Below are 19,086 nucleotides of genomic sequence, written 5' to 3' on the forward strand. Positions count from 1 at the left end.
GTGTGTCAGTAAGAGCAGTGTCTTCATGAATGCACCGTCCTGACTGCGGTAGTAACAGTGCGTTTATTCTGTCCCACAACAGGCAGTGCATTTATTCTGTCCCATGCACAGTATCAAGGGTTGTTCATGAGCAGGTGTACTTCAAAAAGTTCATGGAAAATGGAAATAGGAGACAAGTATTTTGGGGTGCAAAAATATTTTAAAATCCATGCATACATTATCAATGCAAGACTTATTTGTTTGAAAGGCAGAGTTACAGACAGAAGGAAGGAGAGAGCAGAAAGAGAGAACTCTTCCATCCGCTCATTCACTGTCCCCCAAAATATCTCCAGTGGTCTGGGCTGGGCTGGGCTAGGCCAGTACCAGGAATCAGGAGCTTCTTCCGGGTCTCCCACATGGGTGCAGGGTCCCAAGCACTTGGGCCATCCCCTGCTGCTTTCCCAGGCCACAGCAGGGAGCTCGATTGGAAGTGGAACAGCTGGGACTCGAACCAGCGCCCGTGCAGGTTTCTAGTGTTGCTTGTAGTGGGACACATACATGTGTACAAGTATCCAGGCACATGCACACACACAGATATGCATACATGTATGTCTACAGTTGTTCCTCAGTACCTGCAGGGAATTTTGGCTTCACAGCCTCTGCAAATAGTCATTTCCCTTACACAGACATCACGACATTGTAGAACCCCAAATAACACCTAGGTTCTCCCACTCAAAGAGCAAGCCTCCCATCAACACCGAGGTGATAGGTAAGTGTTTTTGCAAGGTGTAAGAGTAGGGAAGCTGCCACTCAAATCCCTGACTCCTCATAGGACTGAGGACGGCGATAGACACTGACGTTGAGGTGGGTTGGTGCATAACCAGCCTGCATGCAGGATTCTGGTTGGTTCCACAGCTCCTGTGTCACCTTCCTTGAACATTCCAGGAGAGCAGGTGAGTGTGTTCTTCCAAAAATCCTGCATTCTGAGTCTTGTGGGCTTCTGGGGCTGGCCTGACCCATGCACCATGCCCTTAATTTTGTGAGCTCACCTTTCACATGGAGTTGACTGGCAATCATCACGGTGGACACAGAGGAGCCATAACCTCAGCGAGAGGTGACATCCACACCAGAGGCGCTCAAGACGGGGACTCGGCTGCAGTGGTGACTACATGCAACTGTCTTCCTGCTACACCACAATGCTGGCCTCTAGACACCAAGTCTCTCATGGGGAAAAAAAAGATGTCAACTTTATAGTCAGCCTGTTACTAGACCAAATAGCCAGGCTCTTGTGCTCACTGCTGGACAGCCCATTCACCAGAGCTGGTGCGAGGAAGGTGTTTCTGTCCGGAAACCAGCAGTCTTGCAGAAAGAATGATCACTTAATCCAAAGATGGGTTCTTTCCTGCCCAACAGGTCAGCAAAAAGGGTTTTTAAAGGGAAGAGGGAGCTGCAGGTAGAGTTTAGAAAACACACGAGAATGAAGCACGCTGTCAGCTTTGCCCTGGGTGGTGGTGCGGGTGGAGGCATCATGAGAGCTGTGTGCCGCTGGTGGCCGCATCCTCTCTCCTCCTGGGTGTGAGCTCTGCCTTTCCAAGTCCCCTCCATTCCTTAACCCCATGGAAACGTCATTCATAAGGAATCTGCAGCACCAGCATCCCCTGCCCCCCCCAAATGTGCAAGGGATAAGGGAGCTATTGCTGAGAAACAGCATCGTTTCTAACAACAGGCAGGATTGTGGCAGACAAGGCTCAAAACACAAGACAAGACAAGACACACACTTGACAGACATCATGGGTAGCTGGTGCCAGTCTCCGCTGGGGCCCTTTAAGGTGAAAACAGGGTGTCTGAGCCCAGCAGCCAGCTCTTGGGGAGCATTTGTTCCTGGGTCCCCAGCCATTGTTTGCAAGGAACCCCCAGTGCGTTCACCACCCCTGGCAGAGATCTGAGGTCCTGACTTTACCCCCATGGCGCTTCAGGCCAATCGGGAGGATCTTGTATTGTTTATGCATTGAGTCCCAGCTCATTGTGATGAGGCTCCTGGGATCTGAGTCCGTTATCTCAGAAACTATGTTTGCAGAGGAAGATCCTACAGATAATAACCATTATCTCATGGATTTCGTATTTCACATCTGCCAAGCATTGTCCAGATCTGCACATGGTGGGACATGATGCTAACATTACCAGAGATGATAGCATCTCCCTATCCCTGCCGAGACGCTTAGCAAGGCAGGAAAAGAAGGGCATTTAGTGTCTCAACAGGCCCGGGCCACGTAGTCCAGGGACTGGCAAAACAAGAGCTTCCAAGAATAAAGGATGCAAAAGTGTAAATGTTCCCATCAGTGATCCCATGAACTAAGTTTCTACCCCCATCCATGTGTGTACTATCATCCATCCCTGTTCCCAGATTTGACCAGATATGGATCAAAGGTATTTTTAAAAAATTCTGTCTTGGGGCCACCGCTGTGGTGCAGCAGGTTAAAGCCACCGCCTGCAGTTTCGGCATCCCATATGGGTGCCGGTTCCAGTCCCGGCTCCTCCACTTCTGATCCAGCTCTCTGCTATGGCCTGGGAAAGCAGTGAAAGATGGCCCAAGTCCTTGGGCCTCTGCACCTGGGTGGGAGACCTGAAGGAAGTTCCAGGTTCCTGGCTTTAGATGGGAGTAGCTCCGGCATTGCAGCCATTTGGGGAGTGAACCAGCAGATGGAAGACCTCTCTCTCTCTCTCTCTCTCTCTTTCTCCCCCTCTTCCTCTCCCTCTCCCTTCCCTCTCCCTCTCCCTCTCCCTCTCTGTAACTCTGCCTTTCAAATAAATAAATAATCTTTTTTTTTTTTTGAATTGTGTACTGTAGATTTAAAGCTATCTTTCCAGGGCCGTTGCAGTGGCGTAGTAGGTAAAGCCTCCACCTGCACTACCGGCATCCCATATGAGCACTGTTTCTAGTCCCAGCTGCTCCTTTTCCAATCCAGCCCTCTGCCACAGCCTGGGAAAGCAGTAGAAGATGAACCAAGTGCTTGGGCCTTTGCACCCATGTGGGAGACCTGTAAGAAGCTCCTGGCTCCTGGCTTCGTATCCGCTCAGCTCTGGCTGTCACGGCCATTTGGGGAGTGAACCAGTGGATGGAAGACCTTTCTCTCTGTCTCTCCCTCTCTCTTTGTGACTCTGCCTCTCAAATGCCTTAAGAAATCTTAAAAAAAAAAAAAAAAACCTATCTTTTCTGGTCATTATTCCATAGGCAATACAGTGCAACAGCTCTTTACGTGGAGGTTGGTATTGTAAGTAATGTGAAGACGATTTGAAGTGTAGGAGGCAATGTGCATAGGTTCTATGCCAGTGCCACACAATTTTACACCAGGGATTGAGCAGGCACAGATTTTGGTATCGGGTTGGGGGTAGGGCGAGATGTGGGTGGGGGGTATCCTAGAACCAATCCCCAGCAGATTCCGAGGCATGACCAGATCTCCATGGCTTTGGTCCTATTTTGTTGGTCAGTCCCCCTACCCAGGCAACCACCTAGAGGCTAACTCATTGCCAAAGAGATGAGGAAGAATGTTCTAGAAGATTCCAGGAGAAATTGAACAGGCAGGAGAAGAGCCCCCTGCTCCAGCCTCACAGAGCTCCTGAGTCCTGGGGTCTCTGCCCTCCCAATCCAGGTGGCGCCATCCCTCGTGCTCCTCACTGATCTAGAAGAGAAGTGTGAGAAGCTTCCCAAGTTCTCTCTCACTGTGAAGTCTGCCCCAGGCTCCACGCCGAAGGAAGCGCCTCGTCCCTGCTCCCTGCATCGCTGATCAGGCTGTAGTGTGGCTCTCACTGCTGGGGGAGGATGCTTTATCTACCTGCCTGTCGGCTCTCTCACACTAGGTTACGAGGAAAGAAGCCAGGTTTTTTATTTCTCTCCTGTCTGTCTCCACATGCTTCATGCAATGTCCGGGACTTAGAGAACCCCGAATGAATGAATGAATGAATGAACTAACAGCCGAGGACCTCAGCCCAGGAAAGACAGAGGGGTTACAAGAAAGAGAGCCACTGCCTGAGGAGCCCCGGTACATCACCCAGGGTCAGGGGGTGATGGGGACTCCAGGGTGGGCTGGGGGCTTGGGTGCAGATACAAAGCCAGAATTTGGTTCTGTGAATGTGGAAGAAGGCATACTTGGTGCCCGATGTGTGGTAGAAGATGAGGATATTCCATCCCTGAGCTGAGGATGGGCTAGACTGGTGGTGGCAGGTACAGGCAGCATCACTTTCCAGCTATGGGATCCAGGGCAGGGAGCCGGATGAGGAAAAGTCACTCCAAGGTCAGAGGAAATAAGCCCCATTCCACACAGCCCCAAATGCCAGGACTCACTCTGATCCAGCATCCCCAGCTGCCCGCCCCCCACCTCCTACCCTCTGCTTTGTCTTCATCAGACTTGGGTCTGTCCTCGCTCCTCGTTTCATTGGGAGATTTAACTCAGATGCAAATAAATCCATGAAGCCTCATCCTGTGTGGAGTCACTTTGTGAAGATCGCAGAGAGAGAAAGAGAGAGAGAGAGAGGAGATCCTGAAGAGACTGCCAGCTTGACAGTTGTGTCTTCTCCATTGCATTGAGAGGAGCAAAGCAGGCAGAGACCTGTGGCTATTATACGTCCCCCTGAGGCCCTTATTGAGACACTTAGCTGACCAGAATGTCACAATTTTCCACCAACGATTATCGCTTGTTGCTTTCCTTTGGGCAGCCCTTTCTCTGGCTGCTGGATAGATTTTGCAATTGCTTCACTCCTCTTTTTTTTTTTTTTTTTTTTTTAGTAGGATTTACATAAACAGCACATTTCAGGGAAGATACACATGATTCTGGCACTTTCTAAGGAACACAAACCCAGCCAATCATTAGCAATTAAAAGGAGCTGTCCAACATTGCTCACAATACACCCAGCACCAGGCACAATCATGCTGTCCAATATTCAGAACACGCAGATGTACAATTAAATGACTTTATTATAGTGACTGTTTTCTGAGCAAGTTATTTGAGCATTAACGGCTTTTTAAAAAAAATGATTTATCCAATTTTTAAAGGGGGCCGGCGTCATGGTGCAGTTAGGTTAAGCCACTGCTTGCAACGCCAGCATCCACTGACACCTGTTCTGGCTGCTCCGCTTCTGCCCCGGCTTCCTGTTAACGCTGCAGGGAAGTAAGTGGAAGATGGCCCAAGTGCTTAGGCCCCTGCATCCAAGGGGGAGACTCAGACAGAGTTCCAAGTTCCTGGTTCCAGGGTAGCTCAGACCTAACTGTGGAGGCCATTTGGGAAGTAAACCAGCAGATGGAATAGCTCGCTCGCTCTCTCGCTCTCTCTCTCTCTCTCTCCCTCCCTCTCTTGGTTACTCTGCCTTTCAAATAAATAAATAAATAAATAATTCTTTAAAAAAATGATTTCTAAAGAGACTACTACTACTAGGGATTTATGCACCCATTATCCAATAAACGCTTGTTGAATGCATCTTTACTGGATCTCTCTCCTTTGCCCACGGAGAGGGGACAAAGTGTTTGTATCAAATGAGCTGGCTCTCTGGCCATCACAAACAACAGAACCAGGCCCAGACATTGGATCCAAGCTGTGCAACCAGTGATACTAATTTATTTAGAAGGTGATAGGACACCAAGAGGTGATACTTGGGGGTTAGGGGTAGCATGGAGCTGAACGCAAACACAGCAATCAGTCCGCCCAAGCTAGAACAGGGAAGGCGAGTGGTGGAAGCCAGCAGGACTGTGGAGTTTCCTGCTCCACATCGGGCTGCTGGGGAACAGATCTTCCTGTCTCTCCCATTTCCGCAGGGCTTAGGGGCGGAGGCTCTAACAGAGTTCTCTCTCCAACAACATCTATGTGGCAACAACCTTTGGCAACAGAAAATGTCCCTGGTGCAGAGGCAAGGTCTGCTTTCTGGTCAGGATAAAGCTAGAATCTCCCTGTGGCATGCAGTGTGGGCTGAGTTGCCATCAGCCTAGTAGGACTGAACTCTCTTAGACTCAGGGCTGCTCACCTGTCATGCAAACCCACCTTGTGTGCAGCATCTCCCAGGATCCACAGCCTCGTCACCTTCAGGAGCCATGGAGGGGGAACCAGGGGGCCAGGAGGAATTGCTCCTCCTGTTGCCTGCTGTGTCCTGTTGTTAGAGCACCCTCAAGCCTTCAGAGCTCCTGACAGGGAGTTAAGAAATAGATTACTCACTGAGCTACTCAAACTATGCAGAAAAGAAAGGGAGGTGGCGAGAGAGAGGCAAGATGTGTACAATCCTCGTTGTTAAACACCATCTAGAGCATTCTTATAAAGGAGCCCTTTTAGCTTCCAAATAGACTGGCGGGAGTATTTATTCAGTTTGTTTTTAAGTATATGCGCTGGCCAGCACCATAGCTCATTAGGCTAATCCTCTGCCTGCGGCGCCAGCACACCGGGTTCTAGTCCCGGTTGGGGTGCCGGATTCTGTTCCGGTTGCTCCTCTTCCGGTCCAGCTCTCTGCTGTGGCCCGGGAAGGCAGTGGAGAATGGCCCAGGTCCTTAGGCCCTGTACCCACATGGGAGACCAGGAGGAAGCACCTGGCTCCTGGCTTCAGATCAGTGCAGCGCGCTGGCCATAGTGGCCATTTGGGGGGGTGAACCAACGGAAAAAAAGAAGACCTTTCTCTCTGTCTCTCTCTGTCTCTGTCTAACTCTGCCTGTCCAAAAAAAAAAAAAAAAAAAAAAAGTATACATGCTACGCCCTGAACCCTGGAGAAGTGGTGTTTTCTCTCCATCGATTCCCGCATCCTCCAGTTATGAAAGGATTTGAACATCCAACATCAGACTGGGGACAAAACCATTTTCCAAATGCTCCTGCGATTTTCCTCCTGCTGCGTTGGGAGAACAGGAAAGACTCTGAGCGTGACGTCACGATCCGTTGCTTGGTTCCCGTGGTGACAATGACTGTCAGTTTAAGAATGTCTGAGGTTGACGATCCTATGCAAAGAACGCTCTGTATGCTTTGAACAGGGTTTAACGCGGAGTGTGACTCAGTTTTGCTATTGCTATTCTCATATTATCTCACTTGACGAGATAAGGAATCTTGCCTTTGGGCCTGTTTGGCTGCTTGCAGCACCAGCATCCCATATCAGAGGGCCAGTTCAGATCCAGCTCCTTGCTAATGCACCTGGGAAGGCAGTCAAAGCAGGCCCAAGTACTTGGGTCCTTGGCACCCATAGGCGAGACCCAGATGGAGTTCCTGGTTCTTGGCTTTGGCCTAACCCAGCCTTGCCTGTCACATGTACCTGGGGAATGAACCAACAAATAAAAGATCTCTCTCTCTCCCTTGTTCTGCCTTTTGATTAAATAAATATTTTTAAAAAAAAAAGAAATCTTTTTTTAAAAAAGAAATTAAAAAACAAAACAAGGCTCACACAGGTTAGTAATTTTCCCAGGGACAATGAATCAGAATATTTTTGGTTGCAAGTCACAGAAAATAAAGACAATAAACCAGCGTGTTGATCATTGGTACAAAACGTTCAGTGGCAGTGGCTGAGCTGGCTGCTTCATTGGCTCTTACTATTTCTTTTTTTAAGATTTATTTTATGTATTTGAAAGATAGAGTTACAGAGAGAAGTAGAGCCAGAGAGAGAGGTCTTCCATCCACTGGTTCACTCCCCAAATGGCCAAAATGGCCAGGGCTGAGCCAAGCTGAAGCCAGGAGCCGGGAGTCAGGAGCCAGGAGCTTCTTCCAGGTCTCCCACGTGGGTGGCAGGGGCTCAAGCACTTGGACCATCTTCTGCTGCTTTTCCCAGGCCATTAGCAGGGAGCTGGACTGGAAGTGGAGCAGCCAGGACTAGAGCTGGCGCCCCTATGGGGTTCCTGTGTCACACACAAGCTGTGGCTTTACCCACTGTGCCACAGCGCCGGCCCTAAAGAGTCTACTCTTACCTGGAGGTGCTCACTTTCCATCGCGGTAGCAATGTTCTAGAATCTGCACTGTCCAGCGTGGTAGCCATAGCTACATGGGCCCACGGAGCACTGGGATGTGCTAAAGAGTTGACTGAAATATTTTCTTAAATCTAAGTTGAAAGGGTACCCTGGGTCTGTAGGCCACAGTGACGGCAACACAGGACCAGCACAGCAGTAATGCTGTTTATGAGCCTGGTGGCATTGTTGTCCTAACAGCAATACCCCACGGGTTATCAATGCCGTAGAAATGCAATGTGAGGTACACCTGGATTTTTAAACCTCCAGTAGGGGCCAGCACTGTGTCTTGGTGGGTTAAAGCCTGGGCCTGAAGCCCCGGCATCCCACATGGGCACCAGTTCAAGTCCTGCTCCCTGCTAATTATGACCTTGTCTAAATAAGATCAGAGTTGGCGAACTCAAAAGGCTTCCATAGCCTTGGCAACTCGTGACAAGAGCCTAGGGTGATTACTGACACCATAAACAAGAGTGTCAATTGTTAAATCAACAACAGGAGTCACTGTGCACTTATTCCCCATGTAGGATCTCTTTCCTTAATGTGTTGTGCAATGTGAATTAATGCTATAACTGGTACTCAAACAGTACTTTACACTTTGTGTTTCTGTGTGGGTGCAAACTGTTGAAATCTTTACTTAATATATACTAAATTGATTTTCTTTATGTAAAGATAATTGAAAATGAATCTTAGGCCGGTGCCGCGGCTCAATAGGCTAATCCTCCGCCTTCCGGCGCCGGCACACCGGGTTCTAGTTCCGGTCGGGGTGCCGGATTCTGTCCCGGTTGCCCCTCTTCCAGGCCAGCTTTCTGCTATGGCCCGGGAGTGCAGTGGAGGATGGCCCAAGTGCTTGGGCCCTGTACCCCATGGGAGACCAGGATAAGCACCTGACTCCTGGCTTCGAATCAGCGCAATGCACCAGCCGCAGCGCGCTGGCTGCGGCGGCCATTGGAGGGTGAACCAACGGCAAAAGGAAGACCTTTCTCTCTGTCTCTCTCTCTCTCTCACCGTCCACTCTGCCTGTCAAAAAAAAAAAAAAAAAAAAAAAAAAGAATCTTAATGTGAATGGAATGGGAGAGGGAGTGGGAGATGGGAGGGTTGTGGGTGGGATGGAAGTTATGGGGTGGGGGGAGCCACTGTAATCCAAAAGCTGTACTTTGGAAATTTATATTTATTAAATAAAAGTTAAAAAAGAAAGTGAGCCAGGCTCAAAAGGCTCAAAAGGTCATCAGGGTGCCCCCAAGGGTTAGCCGGCACACAGAGGGATTGCCCCACCTCAGAGGTTCTCACTGAGGCTGACCTGGGTGGACCCGAGGAGCTACACTTGTGACAGGTAAGTGATGATGATGTGCTGGCCCAGGACCTCACCCCATTGGGTGAGGCCCTGGGGCCATTGCTCTAAGGAGGCCACTGAGCTCTTGGCCCTGGGAAGCAGCAGGTCCAGACTGAAAACTCTGCTTTCTCTCTTCCAGCCCACGAGAAGGTCTGGAAACAACCCCCCTAGAGCAGTCCTCAGTGGTGCTCTCCTTTGCCCCAATGGGCCACAGCTCCCATTCTCTGGAGGCTGAGCAGGTGCATGGTATAAAAAAAAACGACCTTCGGGCTCTGTGTATAAGTTGTATATGAAGCGCAAGTGAATTCCATCTTGAGAATCAAGCCCCATCCCCAAGGTACCTCAGTGTGCATGGGTGAGTATTGTGGAATCTGGAAAAGACAGGGAATCTGTAACATTTCTGATCCCAGCATTTTGGATAAGGGCTACTCAAGCTGTGTTTATTAAATGCTTTCCTCGAAAGAAATTGAACCTAAAATCATGAGACAAATGAAAAGTGAGCGTGAGAAAGCCACAGGTCTGGGAGAGGCACCCCTGGCACGGTGCTCACCAAGCACCTGCTCACCCTAGAGAATGAAGCAAAGTTTCATGGTGCAGAATCTGTCTCTATGGCATCGTGTTGGCACTCAGAAGGTTTTAGAATTGGGGGCGTTATGGATCTCGGATACCAAGACGAGGGATGAGTCGACCTGAACCAAGATCTCCAGGAAGGTCATGTCCTTCTGGTTAGTGCGAGGCTTGGATCTGGAGGAAGTGGTCCCTGATGCCACCTGGGACCCCAATGCTGCTCAGGTGGGAAGCTGTAGATGCTTTGCCAACAACAAGGGCAACCGCATACATTACTTCTAACAATGCCGCATTCTTAACCCCAGGAAATTGTGTTTTTGATGCATTTGGTTGCAGACCTGGTACCAAACCAGCCAAGCTGCTGAAAGCACTTCAGAGGATTTTTCTGTCCTGGCAAGCAGCAGAAGTGGCTATGAGGTGGGGCTGGCACAGCGCGTTAAACAACTGCCTGTGATATTGGCATCCCATGTGGGCGCTGGTTCAAGTCCCAGCTGTTCCACTTCCAATCCAGCTACCTGCTAATGTGCCTGGGAAAGTAACGGAAAATAGCCCAAGTCCTTGGGCCCCTGCACCCAGGTGGAAGACCTGGATGAAGCTCCAGGCTCTCAGCTTTAACCTGACCCAGCCTGGGGCAATTGCAGCCATCTGGGCAAGTGAACAAGCAGATAGAAGGGGAAAAAAATGTGGCCGTGAGGGCTGCTGGCATCGCTGCCCAGGGCCAAGCCTCCTCTTAGATGCTGCTGTTTGCAGGAGTAGCTGCATCTCCCTGACCTTGTCTGCCAGGGGAGCTCCGGTCTGCAGAATTCCCCTGGGCCTGCGGAGGGTTGTCCGCACCACACCCACTTTGCTTCCCCCCTCCCAGGGGGAGGGGCTGAAAACCAGGCCAGGGAAAGACTTGAGGCTGTGCGCACTTGGCAGGAGGTGGAGCTGGGATTTGAAGGCACTCAAGGTCGCCTGCCTCCCCAGGACACTGCCTGCCCTGCCTCCAGGGGGTCTGCGCCTGGAATGCCCCCTGCAGCGGCAAATTTGGCACCAGCATGCAACTCCTGCCTGCGTGGTTGCTGCAACAGTCACCAAACTTCCTTGTGCTGACCTCACAGCCCTGGACCTTCCGCTGTGCTGTGTTGGTAGCCAGGAAACCAGACAGGTTCCAGTTCTGACTCTGACACCTGACTCATCCACACCCCCTTGCTTCTCTGCTGCCTTGGGAAGGGACCTTAGGGCTCCACTAGGCACGCAAGGGACCCCACTCTGCAGTCCTAACTGCCCACCAGGCACACCATGCTCTCTCCGCTCCCCCAGGTATCTTCGTCCTCTGGAGGCCGCCTCTGCTCTCACTGCCACGGCCATCCCTCACTCTTTGTTAGCTACTCTGCAAAGCCTTGTATGGAAGACATACAAGACATACCTCTCCTCCATGATCCCACACCCTTTGATATTTGTCTGCCTGCTAGGATGATGGTGACAGTTACAGGGTCCCGGCAGCCCTGGACACAATAGGCCATCATCTCGCAATGAGGTAGCTAGTGAAATCCTTTGCATACTGCCCCATGGCCATACTTGGCATGGACTGGTATTTTCCATTACTACTTGTGGACTAAATGAATGAATGAAGAAATGCTCCAACTCCATGACCCCCACGTCCCCCAGGACTCCAGGGATCCTGGGTTAGGCTGTTCACAATATTATATCCTCCAAGTTCATGAACATGACCTGCTTACCGAGTGTCTCCAACAACCACATAAGACAGGAATGCCTCCGTACCTTACTAAGAGCCAGCTCTCTTTGCTTTTAGGTGGGGTACAGGAATGCATGGGGTGACTGGGATGCAGGCTGAGGACACAGTGGGAACAGAAACAGGGGGGAAAATAGGCAGAAAAGGAAGGGTTGAGCTCCCCAGGGGCTAAGAGGGTATCAGAGGGAAGGGGCCCCTGGAGATGGGACAGCCACCGGCATCTGCACCTGTTGTCGAAGGGTCTTCGGCAGAGTCCAGAGTTCAAAAGTCCCTCGTCTCCTCCTCCCACCCAAATCCGAGGCCCCCTGAGTCTCCTTCCCCTGAAACACCTAGACCTCTAATGCAAAGTGCCATCACTTTCCCCTTCCTGGGGATGGGTCCCATGAATGGAAGCCTAGTAAAGGATAGACCAATGTAAGGAGCGAATATCAAGGAGGAGGATGCTTTCAACGAATCCATCTGGGTGTCAGAACCTGCGGACAGGGGTTGGGGCCAACCATGGTGGGGCATGGTGCCAGGCTCACCTGTGACCCCCATCCCAAGCCTTCAGCTCCAGAGAAAGACCTCCTCCCGCTGGGCCTCCAGCATCCTGGCGCCCTCCCCAGCCTCCAGAGTGGGACCTGGGACACCCCCTCCAAGTGAGCTTGGGGGTGGGGAGGTCACTTCCAGACCCTCCAAAGGCCTTCTGGAGCTGAGCAGGGCTCAGAGGTGGGATTCTTGGCCAGTCAGGGTTAAAGGGTTGCTTTGAGAATAATCCTACAAGGCAAACCCCCACTGTTCCCAGTTCAGCGCCATGTGTAGCCCAAGGGCTGGGGCTGTGACCACTTGCTGGTTTCCTGGTGATGAAGGGATCCAGGGAGCTCACGCTGTAAGTCTGGGAGCGAGGTGGCCCGGGTCAAAACCCCAACTCTTCCCGACAACCGGAGCCCTCCGAGGAGGCGTTGGGTCAGAGGTGAGGCACTCCTGTCCCCTGGATCCGACACCTGCCACCTGTGCCGCACTGAGCAGCGCCAGGCGGGCAGAGAATTGTTGTGGTTTGGGGGTCTGTGCCACTGCGTGTGCATCCCCAGCCCCTGCGCCCGCCACACCTCCACCGCACACAGCGCTCACGGAAAAGTTCAAGGGTCCGCAGCGGTCGGCGGCTGGGAAGAGAGAGGAGGCGGAGGAGAAATTGGGACCCCCTCCCCGCCAGCCCAGATCCGGAGTTCGCCAAGGAAATCTCAGGTCCCGCCTCTCTATAAAGCCGACTTCAGGACTGGATCCGTGGCCGCGACAACTGCGGGGGCGGGGGTGGGGTGTCAAGCGCGGAGCAAGAGCGGCGCGCACCCGGGATGATGCCGTTCCGATCCCGCGCGCCTCGTTACCCACGCCAGCCAGCTCCGCGGCGCCAGGTCCAGGAGCGCATCGCAGCCCAGCGCACCGCAGCCCAGCGCACCGCCGAGGGCTGGGGAAGACAGCATCCGAGACTAGGAGGTTGGCCGGGATCCGGGAGGGCAAGGCTGGAGACCTGGGAGGCGGGGGAGCGGCGAACCGGTGGGAAAACGGGGCGGGACCAGAGAGCGCCCCGGGGTGCGGAGGGGATCGGTGGGAGACCCGGGCGGTGCCAACCGCTGCTGTGCAGGCGGAGTCGCGCGTGTGCGCGAGAGACCCAGACCCCGCCGCCAGCGCTTGCTGCGCCGCTAGCCGCCCGCCAGGGCAGGCTACCCTAAGCATGAGCGCGCCCCCGACGCTGCCCCCTGGGGCCGAGGAAGTGCTGGAGACGGCCTGGCCGTCCCCGGCCAACGGCAGCCGCGCCCCACTCGAGGAGGAGGGGGCGGTGGGGCCCGACGGCGCCGGGCCGGTGGGCACCATCGCCATCCAATGCATCTACGCGCTGGTGTGCCTGGTGGGCCTGGTGGGCAACGCGCTGGTCATCTTCGTGATCCTCCGCTACGCCAAGATGAAGACGGCCACCAACATCTACCTGCTCAACCTGGCCGTGGCCGATGAGCTGTTCATGCTCAGCGTGCCCTTCGTGGCGTCGTCGGCCGCCCTGCGCCATTGGCCCTTCGGCGCGGCGCTATGCCGGGCGGTGCTCAGCGTGGACGGCCTCAACATGTTCACCAGCGTCTTCTGCCTCACCGTGCTCAGCGTGGACCGCTACGTGGCCGTGGTGCACCCGCTGCGCGCCGCCACCTACCGGCGGCCCCGCGTGGCCAAGCTGGTCAACGCGGGCGTTTGGCTGGCCGCCCTGCTGGTCACGCTGCCCATTGCCATCTTCGCCGACACCAGGCCCGTGCGCGGCGGCCGCTCTGTGGCCTGCAACCTGCACTGGCCGCACCCAGCCTGGTCAGCGGTCTTCGTGGTCTACACCTTCCTGCTGGGCTTCTTGCTGCCGGTGCTGGCCATCGGCCTCTGCTACCTGCTCATCGTGGGCAAGATGCGCGCTGTGGCCCTGCGCGCCGGCTGGCAGCAGCGCAGGCGCTCGGAAAAGAAGATCACCAGGCTAGTGCTCATGGTGGTGGCCGTCTTCGTGCTCTGCTGGATGCCTTTCTACGTGGTGCAGCTGCTGAACCTGTTCGTGAGCAGCCTCGATGCCACCGTCAACCACGTGTCGCTCATCCTCAGCTACGCCAACAGCTGCGCCAACCCCATTCTCTACGGCTTCCTCTCCGACAACTTCCGCCGCTCCTTCCAGCGGGTCCTCTGCCTGCGCTGCTGCCTCCTGGATGCCGCCGGCGGCGCTGAGGAGGAGCCCCTGGACTACTACGCCACGGCTCTCAAGAGCAGAGGTGGGGCAGGGTGCATCTGCCCGCCGCTGCCCTGCCAGCAGGAGCCGGCACAGCCAGAACCCAACCGCAAGCCCATCCCGCTCACCGGAACCACCACCTTCTGAAGTTCTTCCTCCTCCCACCAGCGGCCACCTCCCCAGGGTCTGAACAACCTCTCAGTCCCGCAAGTGGCACCTCCTGGATGTACCCTTAAGGAGCAGCACCTGTCGCCACCGGAGCATCATCTCTAGGCCAGCAACCTGCAGCCTCAGGACTATGCTCCTTTCTGGGACCCTAGCTTCCAGGACACCTCGGTGAGGGTAACACTCCCCTAGGGAACTGAGCCAGGGGGTGGATCGCTCTGCAGCTGTGGACTGGGAAGAAAAAGGTGACTGGAGGGAGACGGCCAACTGCCTGTGTGACTTATAGGGCTGGCTTGGGGGTAGCCCCTGGGCCGGGATGGTGAAGGCAGGCAGTGCCCTTGCTCTATCTGCAGACTCAGCCTGGTGGTGAGAGTGCAATGGGTATGGAGAGAGAGGGAGGAAGGAGATGCCTCAGAGCTCACTCCCTTCAGTTCTGTTCCTAGGCTCTTGTTGCTAAGTGAAATTTCTCTGAGCAGCCTGGGGCAGAGGCTTTATTCCCAACACCCCACCCCTCCCCCAAGGCCAAACACTTGCCTGTCATTGCCAGTGTCTTCCTGGGTTGTCATGGGTCCCTTTAGGCTTCCCTGGAGTTGGTTGAAGATTTGGAGAGATAGGGTGTGGGGTTTGTTGCAAGCATTAAACAAGGTCTGTAATAAAAAAGCAGAGAGGACAAAATGTCATCAGGCTCCTGTGATGTGATGATTTTTTTTTTCTTTTTGCCCCTGATTCTTGGATGTGGGAACATGGCCTCTCATTGAGGTTTCCGTTTATGCCATGGTGGTGAGTGGGAGTGCCTCCAGGAGGTGCAGAAGACAGCGAGTGTGGATCAATGGAAATAAGAGAGAAGAGGCAGCCCCATCACCCATGCTTTTTTTTTGTTGTTTTTTAAGATTTATTTTATTTATTTGAAAAGCAGGGTTACAGGGAGAAGTAGAGCCAGAGAGAGAGAGAGGTCTTCCCTCTACTGGTCTACTCCCCAAATGACCACAACAGTCAGAGCTGAGTTGATCCTAAACCAGGAGCCAGGAGCTTCTTCCAGGTCTCCCACATGGGTGCTGGAGCCCAAGGACTTGGACCATCTTCCACTGCTTTCCCAAGCCATAGCAGAGAGCTGGGTCAGAAGTGGAGCAGCCAGGACTCGAACTGGCACTCATATGGGATGCCGGCACCACAGGCGGAGGATTTAATCTGCTGTACCACAGCGCTGGCCTCCACCCACTCTTTCAAAATGTCAACATTCTATGTAAAGCCAGCTGGATACAGATATTCGCATGGAGGCCATAACTTTTGGCCTGTGTTAAGCAAAGCATAAGTGATCTTTTCCCAAAGGAAAATGTCAGCTGAAGAGGTAGGTGCTTTCATTCTGTTGCCCGTGGAAAGCAGAGGAGGGGGCGAGGGAGAGGCTTGTGCTACTCATGTTGACAGCCGGAGTGAAAATGTGTGACTACACGTGCGTGCGGTGCTGTGGAGGAGGCTCTACTGGGCACAGCATAGCAAAAGATGGGTACTGGGCTGGGCCGCCCCAGTCCTGATGTTACCTGGAGGGAAGAGGCAGGGCAGCAAAAAGCGGGCCCCTCTGCCCTTCCAAGTGGTCAGCTTTGTAGTTCCCCTGGCTTCCTGGCAGAGGGGTTTCAAGAGAGATCACTCTGCACCTGTCAGCCCTACAGACATGGCTTTCAGACTGCTGGGGCAGCCGGCAGAGGCTCCAGGGTGGGTGGGCAAGGGCTGCTGGGAGGCTAATGGAGATAGCCCAGGGCCAGAGGGGGCAGCGCTGGGCTGGAGGAAATCTTCTTCCACGTGAGCCAGGAAGAAGCAGAATGCAGCCCCGCCCTGAAGAATCTGGACCAGAGCCAGAGTTTGCCGTGATGGGAGCATCTACCTGGCATGTAGGAAACAGGGCAGCTGAACTCTGGTCCTATGTACAAGTGCACATGACCTTGGCCAGTGACCCAACCCTGGACCAGCCTATGGGGACCCCTAAGAGTCCCTGTACAGCTGTGGATTCCAATTCCTTCCTGAAAAAAATGAGAAAAGAAAAGGAGGCTTTGCCTTGATTGTCTTTGGGCACACAGCTGTGGGATCCTTACCCAGTGGCCAGCCAGAAGAAAGATCTGAGAGTGGTGGTCAGCATTGACCCAGTGTGTCCAGAATCTTTTGATCACCACAACACATGCATGCACACATGTGTGCATATACACATGCAATGCACACACATGCAAATGTGCACACACATACAAACATCAACTGTGCCTAATCTGTTTGTTCTTTACAGCGTGATGTTGGCACCCAGAGTAGGGGAGTCCCTATGTTTATGAGTAACCTTTCACAGTCAGCTGTGGCTTTTTATTCCCCAGTGCCCGGCAGTGCCTGGCGGGACAGACACACAGAAAATGAGGCCAAATTGAGCTTCGAGGAGAACCCAGGAAGACAGCAGTGAGGTGAGGGCTTCCCAGCTCTGGCTATGATCACAGTGAACCGCGGGTGCAGGACCTCAGCCACAGCTTGGGTAGGGCGTAGAGTCCCCTCTCTTCAGCCTCCCAAGACCTCCCATTCGCACCTGCCAGGAATCTTGGCAAATCTGCTCAGATTAGCACTGAATAATGCATGCACTGTTTTAAAAGTGCAAGCTTTTAACTTAGTTCGTGATGGTTGGAGGAGAGGCAGTTTCACAGCACAGCGACAGAAGGTATCAGGGGACAGAAGGTATCATGGTGGGTGGCAGGGGGACCTCAGCTTCAACCTGGTCTGGGGAGCAGTGATTTAACCCTAGAAGCCCCAGTTTCCTGCAAGAAGTCTGCTCAGAGGAAGCTGCTAAGTCTTGAGTTCTTTCCAGGTCTAAGCCCTGTTGCTAACAGAGAGGGTGAGTGAGGGGCATTCTTCTATGCCCAGTGTTTTCCCCAGCACTGCCCTTGACCTTGTAGCAATGAAACATGAAGCGGAGGGGAGACTGGGGGAGCCCGGATAACTGTCCTATTCTTCAGCGGCATATCCTGGTCCATTCTCAAGGCTTAACTACCTCCAGGGCAAGGCGGTGGAGGGCAAAGCCTCCCCAGCATTTGTCTGGGATAGATTTAGAACCCAGCAGCAGCACTACCCGCTTTAGTGGCCATCAGCCCGAGGGTCTTGTTGTGTCAAGCATTGTGGTTCGTGTGCAGCAAGAATGTAGCGAATCAAAACCACAGAGCCCTACAGTCAAGAACCAGGGGGCTGCTTATACACTCCACCTGCCCAGGAGCCCAGCAGTGGACTGCACCTGGATGGCTGGGAAGGTATCTGGGCTTTTGACTTCAACACAAGTGGAAACAGTTTCTGCCTCCAGGCATACTGCAGTCCACCAGAGAAGTGGCTTCTCCTGTTGAAATGGCCTTTTTTTTAAAAAAAAAAATATTTATTTATTTGAAAGGCAGAGCCACAGAGAGGCAGAAGCAGAGAGAGAGAGAGAGAGAGAGAGGTCCTCCATCTGCTGGTTCACTCCCCACATGACCACAATGGCCGGAGCTAAGCCAATCCGAAGCTAGGAGCCAGGAGCTTCTTCTGGGTCTCCCATATGGGTGCAGGGGTCCAAGGTCTTGGGCCATCTTCCACTGTTTTCCCAGGCAATAGCAGAGAACTGGATCAGAAGAGGGGCAGTTGGGACTCCAACCGGTGCCCATATGGGATGCCAATGCCGCAGGTGGAGGCTTAGCCCACGACACCACAGCACCACCCCTCTTGCCTATCTTTGAGTAGAGACAAGAACACTCCTTTCATGCTCACCTATACTCTCTCGCTTCACCTTGATTGGAAAATCCCATCCCTGGCATTTTCTGAGCTATGACAGGCTGATGAGAAAGGTAAACCACATGGGGCATGTTTTGTCTTTGCTGCCTCAGGGTCCACTCATTCACTAGTTGTGAGTTCCTCTTTGACAGGTGGGAGGCTGTGGAAGACCCCCACCCACCATGCTGTGGTTCCCTAAGTCAACCACAGCAGGGCCTCATTGTCCCTGGGGCCAGAATGGCTGAGTTGGCTGAGAGGACTCTGTCAGCACCACTCCCCAAGCAGCTCTGCCTGGGGGTCTGCAAGCAGGTGGCTGTGGCTGTATTCCCACAAAGGATCCCCCCACCCCCTACTTCTGTTGGCTTCAGGACACCCAGCCAAGGCCCTGCCCTCATGGAGCTTGTAGGTTAGGGGCAAAACAGAGGCATTCACCAAATAACCACAGACATGGGAGTATGATTTTAAACTGAGTGAGATCCACACGGGCGAGAAATCTGGTTTCTACAAAAGGATCCAAGACAGAACCTGCCCTCGTGACAAAGAGCAGGCAGGAATTAAGGAGGAGAGGAGAAGGGTGGGGCCCAGGGTGTGAAGGGCTCCATGCGGCAGAAACAGCACGTGCAAAGGGCCTGCAGCAGGAGGCCCCAAAGTGCCCAATGTGAACCAGATGGGCTGGACAGGACGCCAGGTCAATGGGAGGCAGCTGGCCACCACAGAGGAGTAGGAGCAGCCATACCTTGTAAGGCAGCTTAAGGATTTGGGTCTTTGTCCCAGGAGAGGCAGGGACAGCCTCTGGTGAGGGGCTCGCTGGGACTGTGCTGCTGTCCCCATTTCAGTTTTGTGTTTATCATGGCAGCATCTCCTGCTCT

The 19,086-nt window shown here is 53.4% G+C and overlaps 1 protein-coding gene across 1 annotated transcript; it reads left to right on the forward strand.

Moving 5' to 3' along the window:
• Nucleotides 1-12,569: 12,569 nt before the first annotated feature.
• SSTR4 (somatostatin receptor 4) lies at nucleotides 12,570-15,998 on the forward strand. Its single transcript, XM_002710940.5, has one exon. The coding sequence runs from the start codon at nucleotides 13,277-13,279 to the stop codon at nucleotides 14,438-14,440; it is 1,164 nt and encodes a 387-aa protein (XP_002710986.1). The 5' UTR covers nucleotides 12,570-13,276; the 3' UTR covers nucleotides 14,441-15,998.
• Nucleotides 15,999-19,086: the final 3,088 nt, after the last annotated feature.

This window comes from Oryctolagus cuniculus, chromosome 11 (genome assembly GCF_964237555.1).
Source record: "Oryctolagus cuniculus chromosome 11, mOryCun1.1, whole genome shotgun sequence".
Taxonomy (NCBI): Eukaryota; Metazoa; Chordata; class Mammalia; order Lagomorpha; family Leporidae; genus Oryctolagus; species Oryctolagus cuniculus.

Excerpts from the sequence above, each read along its gene's own strand:
- SSTR4 (XM_002710940.5), top strand. The coding sequence starts at position 13,277 with ATGAGCGCGCCCCCGACGCTGCCCCCTGGGGCCGAGGAAGTGCTGGAG.